The 8,138-nt window shown below is 30.0% G+C and overlaps 1 protein-coding gene across 2 annotated transcripts; it reads right to left on the bottom strand.

The window, feature by feature from the left end:
• Positions 1-4,930: 4,930 nt before the first annotated feature.
• On the bottom strand, positions 4,931-7,686 carry LOC125603871 (trehalose-phosphate phosphatase B). 2 transcript variants are annotated; one of them, XM_048774604.1, is made up of 11 exons: positions 7,271-7,686; positions 7,039-7,179; positions 6,882-6,953; positions 6,678-6,770; positions 6,531-6,578; positions 6,330-6,431; positions 6,017-6,094; positions 5,814-5,883; positions 5,649-5,719; positions 5,427-5,519; positions 4,931-5,322 (listed from the first exon to the last, which is right to left on the bottom strand). In XM_048774604.1, the coding sequence occupies exons 1-11, from the start codon at positions 7,565-7,567 to the stop codon at positions 5,263-5,265; spliced, it is 1,125 nt and encodes a 374-aa protein (XP_048630561.1). In that variant the 5' UTR covers positions 7,568-7,686; the 3' UTR covers positions 4,931-5,262. The 2 variants fall into 2 exon arrangements, with proteins under 2 accessions (XP_048630561.1, XP_048630560.1); XM_048774603.1 differs by having other exon boundaries at positions 6,531-6,587; positions 7,271-7,677.
• Between the last annotated feature and the right edge of the window lie 452 nt (positions 7,687-8,138).

The raw sequence follows: 8,138 nt of genomic DNA, 5'->3' as shown, positions 1-8,138 counted from the left end.
TAAATTAATTTTCAAAAATCTATCGGTATAATCGTATTAACATGAATTAAAATCCTAATGAGAAAAAAAAATCTTTGATAAAGTCCTAAGGGGACAAATCCAAATTTTAAGTGTCCTATTTTTCCATTTTCTCATTTATCTTACCATTCCAATTTGTCTTAAATATAAAATGCAATTTGCATGCTATCTTAAAATAGTTTTGATCTTTGTTTGATAGTATAATAGCATATGGCCACATGAAAAAGCTGTCTGTTTAAGAGAAATAAATCGAATGCCTATTAACAAAAAAAATCATAATTAAACCAACTCGGAAGTATTTTTCAATATGCGCATGCAATTCAATCTTATTATTTCCCACTTGTTGAGCTTCCTTCCGTGGCTTAGTAGTAAGCAATATAATGTCAGATCTATCATCTATGTAAGTCCATTATTTGATTATATTATTTATACGCAGACAAAAAAAAAGACTATATTTGTATAACTGATTTTTAGTTATGATGGTTATTACATGCACAACATTAAGAAAAAAAACAAATTGTGTCGTTTAGAATTAAACAGGTTTTAAGCATCTCCCTTTAGTTTTCTCAGATATTTGAGATGATTAATTTATTACAAAAGTTACAATTAAACAATATTTGTCTGAGTAAATTGCATGTTCTTGATCTGCATGCAACTTGTAGTTTATGTTTTCATCTCCCTGCAGGTTGCCACAATAGTTATTTGTTAAGTGTAAAAAGAAATATTTATTTATTACTCCTTATCGCATTGTCAAGATCGCGGAACATGTAATTGTTAAGAATTTTACATCTAAAATGTATGGATAAAGCCTAATGACATCCTAGCTATTATAGTCTATCATGAAAATCTATAGTTAGATATATATTATTATAATGTATATATATACAGGACCGGTTTGATATAATTTTCTGTTACTACTTTTTGAATACATTTAAAAATTCATTTTAGAAAATAACAGAAAATGCAAGTATAGACTGATATTATACTATGACTACTATCACCAACTTTTTGAATCTGATATCTTTATATTTATAATATAAATATTTAACGTTTAAAACACTAATATTAAAGGAGATTTGTACATCTATGTCTAATGTCCCTAAGTTATATTCTAAGTGTCTTTGTGGTTGGAAAATCATGTATAGACTGATAAACCTTTGTCTGGAAAACCAGATGGTTAGTAAAAGTTGTTTATGAGTAACAAAAAAGAATTAAGTCAGAACCAACTATGTTTATACATCAGATATATTGGATTCCAATTTAACTAGAGTTCCATTGCATTAACCTTTGAAATTATGTGTTTGTCTTAGTTGATAGATATTGTGTCAAAGTTCGAACTAGTGTATGAAATCTTCAGTCGCTAACACGCGACATAAATTTTACAATGGCTAACAATATATCATATATAGAATTTTTGGCTTCTGGTCTTTATCACGCGACCTGGATTTCTGGCCTTTATCACACGACCTGGGTTCAAAGTCCTATTTACCTATGCGCTTTTCTTTCTCAAAAAAAAAAGTTTTGGCTTCTGATTTTTTCATAAGAGATCATAATTAACATACTATAAATTAGCCCAGTCTCTACGTTAATATTCTACAACATTATTGTATAATGTTTTATCAAAAAACATATTCAAATTGAAAGCTTAAGAGCATGATTAACGGTAAAACCGTTTATGCGGTTATTAAATATATTTTTTTGTCTAAAAAAAGTGATTAATCGCGGGTCGCCACGTATCGGTAGAGCCCGCAAACAATGCAAAAACTCTCCTAAGATCGATCTTTATTTCATGATTTTGGAAATTGATTGTTAAAATTTAAGTGGAGTTCACACATTAATTTTCTGAAGAAACCACTTTAAGGATCCGCGATATTCATGGCCTAAGTTACAAAAACATATATTCAAATTGTTTATGTTAAATACTTTCTAGTGAAGACTGAATGTGTCCATTTATGTAATCCGGGCACGGATGAGTCTGACAACATCTTTATTCGTCTGTCAACATACATACCGGAAATGCTTTCAAAAAAAAAAAATACATACCAGAAATTATACATATATATTTATATATATAATATTATTTTAAATGACGACGGTAGTGGTAAATGTACTCAATTTATACATATGCACTAATATGCACAACAATGCAACATAAATGAATAATGGAAATGAGGGAAAGAGAAAAAGAAATTGAAACCCCACACAAATTTGGATACAACAAAAGTCGTCCAAACTAATATCTTCGTCAAGTTTTCCTTCTCATCACACCTCAACCCCAATAGTCCAAAATCACTAACCAATTAATGACCTTTTTTCAAAAAAAAGAATTAATGAGCTTTAAGTTTCTATATATGGATATATAAAGTTATGTATGGCCTAGGGCTGGGCAAATAAACCGAATCCGAAAATCCGAACCGAACCCGATCCGATAAAAATGAATCCGAACCGATCCGAATCCGACATAAATACCGAATGGATCCTGTTTTTTGGTATTTTGGGTAATGGGTATTATCCGAACCGAATCCGAACCTAAATGGATATCCGATAAAACCCGAAACATTTAAAATGACAAAAAGAATTTCTACTAAATTTTTTTTTTTTTTAACAGAATTTCTACTAAATATGATATTAATTCTTAATATGTATGCAAAATACTTTAAGATATTATTAAACTTCTAAAATAATCATCTATTACATGAAGGTTGATGGTGGAATGTGGCGGTTGAAGCCTAAGTTTTTTTTATTTTGGTTTTGTTTTCATTGAATAATGTTTCTCATTTCATTTCATGAGAACTTAGTTTTGTTTTATGATTTCATTTATCTGGTTTTCTTTTTATCACTAACTATGTTTATCTTTCGCTTGATTTTGAATGATCACGTTTGATGTTTTTTTTTATGTTTGAATCGATTTTACTTATGTTTTGGCTATTAAAATATGTACAAATCATGTATTTTAAATCCAAAAAAACGATTTCATTTATGTTTTAGTAACAAAATAGGTACAAATCATGTATTTTTAAACCGAAGAAGCGATTGAGACCCGAACCCGAAAGTACAATGGGTTATACCGGTTCTTTGAAGATTTACTAACCCCGACCCGAACCCGATAGAACCCGAACCGGTCCCGAACCGAACTTTTATATAACCCGAATGGGGTTGATTTTGATAAACCCGAAAAACCAAAACCCGAATGGATAAAACCGAAATCCGATTGGGACCCCGAATGCCCATGCCTATATGGCCACCCTGAGGTTTCCTTTATTCTTCCAATAATTAAAAAAAAAATAGGAACTTCAACCATATAAATTAATATATTGATAAGCATTTTCCTTTTAGGTTGAATTTTTTTTTTTTTTTAATTTTTTTTAGGTTGAAGTTGGTAATCTAACAAAATATATACTGTAAAAAAATTTTGTTAAAAGAATAACACTTCAGCAAACTCTTTGTAAACTTGTTCTTGATATTGGATACAAATCAAATTTTGTTTTATTTTTTTTTGAAATATTTTATATTTTATAAGCTAATTTTATAAATCAGAAATTGGCTTTTTAAATTTTCAATTAATTATTTATCAATGATAATGCATTGAAAACTTAAGGAACTATCAATCAAAAATAATTAAAACCTATATAGTTGTGGAAAATTATTTAAAAAATAACTATTTGTTGTAAAACATTGCTATTATATAATGTAAGTGGAAAATAGAAAATCAATCAGTTAAAAACTTAAAGGATCTAAAAGTAGCTAGTTAGATATAAACAAATGCTAGTTTTTTGTCTGATGAAATAATCACAAATAGTTTCAAGTTGCCATGTATATTGTCAAATTAATGAAATAGTCATGTTTTTTCTTGTAAAGTGAGATTTTCTGAAATAATCTCATCACTTGGTATATTCTGTTTATATAAACTATATTTTTGGTCTAAATATAAATTATATATGATTTAAATTGTACATATACTAAATTTATTTTTAGTACATCTATATTCATCAGTATATTAATATCCAATAAGTTTAGCACTATACACTCTTTTGAGGAATTCAAAATATTGTAAGATAATATATGGGATTTGAACTTGTTGGGTTTGCGGTAGTGATTTCTGCTGACTACCCAAAATCATATTATACTTACATTCTACTTTCTAATATTTAAATAAACAGACAAGAAGAGCTTTTCTTTCACTGCAAAACAGTACTTTCAATCCTGTTTAATATTTACAGCTTTGTTATTTAAATAACATTATTTAATACTTTTCTATCGTACTTATAATACCTAGTTATATGCATCTGTATTCATGTGATTTCTAAATGATCCCTACTTTGTTTTATTACCCTCTTTTGTTTGTTAAGCACTTTGTTTTATTACTTTTACAGGGAGTTTCTCGTATTCCTACAAAAAAATCCAATGTAATCTCGGAAAATAAAACCCGAACCCGATCACATTTGGCTAATTAGTATATAATAATATTATAAGCACGTATTGTGCAGTGCGCATGTAGTCTAAACACCTGTAACAATGTTTACTCTGCGTTAAAGGTAATATCATAATATAATAATAAAAGTATATTCATTCTCTTTGATTATATTCTTTTCAAAGTGTTGTTATGTTCATCAACTACCAATATATTAAAACTTAATTGGAAAATGATCATTTTATTTGAAAATAAGAACAGAAGCTTACAACCGGCATGTGAAAAGCTAAATATTCTTATCATTGAAAGCAGCTATAATGGTTAACTAAAATAAAGTTCGCGATAAAAACATTGAACTCTATTCCCTCAAAATTTAAAACTCTATTTATCTTTTTTTAAAGTCGATTAATGTTTCATCGCTAAACCACAATAAATATAATTGGTTCAAAAAGATGTTTTTACAGCTTATGAAACACCCGTGAATATTATTAACGACCTCAATGTAAAAGATACTACGTGTAAAAACTTCTCATATCGACAACATCATCCCATATTCACTGATTAAACAGTGAACGGTAGAAAAAAAGTATTAAGTTATGACGAGGCACAAGAAGTTGGAAATGAAGATAAACGTCGGAGAATGTATTAATACATTTTCTCCCTTTTCTGAATCGTTACACGAAATTTACAATTTCTGGATCCATGTAGAAAAGTTAAGATACTTCTGGCCGAAACACCCTCTAAGCATCTACTAGTTTTCTTAAAAGGTTGACAATATAAATATTCTCCTCAAAATTTAGAAATAAACTCAGGTATTAATGTGGTATTTTGTTTCACTCTTCCCCAACTGTCTTCCTCTTCCAGTCTACCAAACGCTTCAGAAACTCATTAACCTGTAAATTAAAATGGTTTCCAGTTTAATATAACAGTCATAAATATAGATATAAGGTTGCGATAATTTTTATATTAAATCAAAAACGGCTAAGATTAAATTTACCTGAGAAGGGTCTTGAAGAGAATAAGAGGCATTGGTTTCCTTTGGAACTTTTGAGACAAGAATCCCAAAACCTTGTCCCTTTTCACGTAAAACCTATCGAAATATATGGTTAATTTACAACGTTAATATTTGTTGAACTGCATATTAAAGTATATTAAAAAACCTAAAAAAATAAGAGTAGTTGATGGTACGTAAACGTGTTATAACTAATTGTCATCATACCTTAAACGCATCTTCGTCGGTACGGTCATCTCCAATATACACCGGAACAACATTTTCCGAATGTTCGAATCCTATTTTAATAAGATCAAGGATATAAGAATGAACAGAACTAACAATTATTTCCCAAATATTAGATTAATAAATGCATATATGTGATGCTCTCACCTAATGATCTTAGCAAAAAATTGAGGGCCTGGCCCTTGTCCCATTTGATTGTGGGGCGGATTTCAAGCACCTGGTTTTACAAATAAATAGATTAGTTAGTAGTCTGATAAAGATGATTGTTATTGTATTATTATTCTACATGAAGTACACTTAATTAGCCTTCTAAGGATTAGTAAAAAGAGGGAAAGGAAGATTAAATTTACCTTTCTACCTTGGGTTAGTTTCAGCTTTGGATAATCAACTAGAACTGATTTCACTTGTTCGGCTAATGCGGCCCATATCTGTTAGAAACAAAAAAAGTACATAGACAAATAATTAGAAGACATTACAAAAAGTATAGTGTTTAATGCATATCAAACAATAGTTTTATGTGAAAACTAGACGTTACATTTGAACAAGATATAAGTCTTTTAAGTTTATTTGTAAAATACTTTGGGTTAAAAACAATAAGCAGTGTGGACCATTTCACAAAGAAGAGAAAGTTTTTTCGGTTTTCATAATCATTTTTGTTCTTACTTTCTCATCAACACGTCGAAAATGTACGGACAGACAAAACTTGTTGTTCTCCACCATAGCCCCAGGGATACATTTTGTCTTTTCTTCTAAAATCTTAACCACCTGAAGTTATATACACAATAAAGTTAAATATATTTACTGTTTTCACTCTGTAATTCGATTAGTTACATTTGTGAAGGTAATAAAAGCCTCAAAATGCACCTTCTCGATCATTGGTACAAACTCACGAGCAGGTTGAAACAGCACTCCCTGATTACTCTTAAGACCATTTCACAAAAGAAAATAGATTAGTAATTAGACAATTACTTGTTTTTTTAACAATCGATTTTTTCTGCATTGTTTTCTCACCTCGCCGTAACTATTTTCGTTGGTAGGTCCTTCAATGTCCATGCCATGGCTTCCAGCGTAGTAAATCTCGTTGAGTTTGACAAAAGCACGAACCTGAAAGTAGATATCTCACATAATTAATATTAATATATAGACTTCATTATATATATATTTATTTATTTAGAGTATATAGTTTATATCAAAGTTTGGTAAAATATAATGTACCTTATCAATGGATCGTCCAGTGACTATAGCAGTAGGGAAGTTTAGAGCCACATCCTTTACAACCTCTCGCATCTGTTGAAATAATTACAATATTATTAAACCAAAAATAATTAAATAATTAAATAACAAGGTTTTAGACATGGAACAGAATAAAAACCTCATGTGTTATGTAAGCTTTGTCGGGATCTTCAACTATAGGAGAAAGCGTCCCATCGTAATCAAGAAACATCACAATTTGTTTCCCTTTTGCAGCATTCATAATCTTATCAAACATATTCAAAGCTGATGGAAATCTAACCTAAAAATAAAAATAAGAATACGAAATCATGATGATATACCAAAATCTTGATATGGGTAATTTAGATTTAAGGTACAAATAAGTAACGTACGATCCAAGATGTTTTTTCGTCGTTGTCTGAGTCAGAGTCACGAGAAGAGGATCTGAGACGTGTAGGAGAAGAATCACGCATGGAATCAACCCACGATGAAATCTTTCCAGCACCAAGATTGTTCTTGTTGTTGTTGTTTTTGTCAGCTGCTTCAAGAAGTTCCAAGAACTTTCGACGAGGGAAGGTAAAGTAAGTGGGAGGTGAAGAGAACAGGGGAGAGTTAGAGACAGAGACTGTGATGGTTTTTGAACCCAAGATGGGATTTCTGTCGGAGACGATGACATTCTGGTTCGTCATATTTCTCACAAGTGTTGAAAACGAGAGGAGATATGGAGAAAGACAGAGAGAAAGAAAGACAGTGTGTGTGTGTGTGTGTGAATGATGAGGAGGAAATGAAGAAGGAGAAGAGGAATTTATAAGGAGAAGTGTGAAGAGAAGGAAGAGAGAAAAATAATTAAGTATGAGACAAAAGAAATTGCAAAAACTTCATCTATCATTGGTGGCTCCCTCTGTACCTTTTTGGCCACATTATGCCCCTCTCTCTTTCTTATTTTCAGCTTTTAATTCCCTATTTTTCTTTTTTTCACTCCATTGAATCCTTAGGCCATGATTAATCCGGTCTTTTAACTGGAGTTTTAGCTTCAGTTAAGAGACACTTTTTAGTTTTTAACTAAGAAAATCTAAAAATCATTTCTTAAATAAAAAATATAAGAGACATCTATTAACCGAAAAATGTAAAAAAAATGTCAAATCATAAGTTAAGAATCCCAAATAAGAGACCGAGTTAATCATGCTCTTATTTAGATATGACATGAATCTTTTTGTTGTTATTCAATATTTGACAATGTAAATGAAATATGAAAATATA

This window comes from Brassica napus, unplaced genomic scaffold (genome assembly GCF_020379485.1).
Source record: "Brassica napus cultivar Da-Ae unplaced genomic scaffold, Da-Ae ScsIHWf_419;HRSCAF=648, whole genome shotgun sequence".
In the NCBI taxonomy this organism is placed as follows: Eukaryota; Viridiplantae; Streptophyta; class Magnoliopsida; order Brassicales; family Brassicaceae; genus Brassica; species Brassica napus.
The sequence above is the reverse complement of the archived record's forward strand: the minus strand, read 5'-3'. Positions and strand labels throughout refer to the sequence as shown.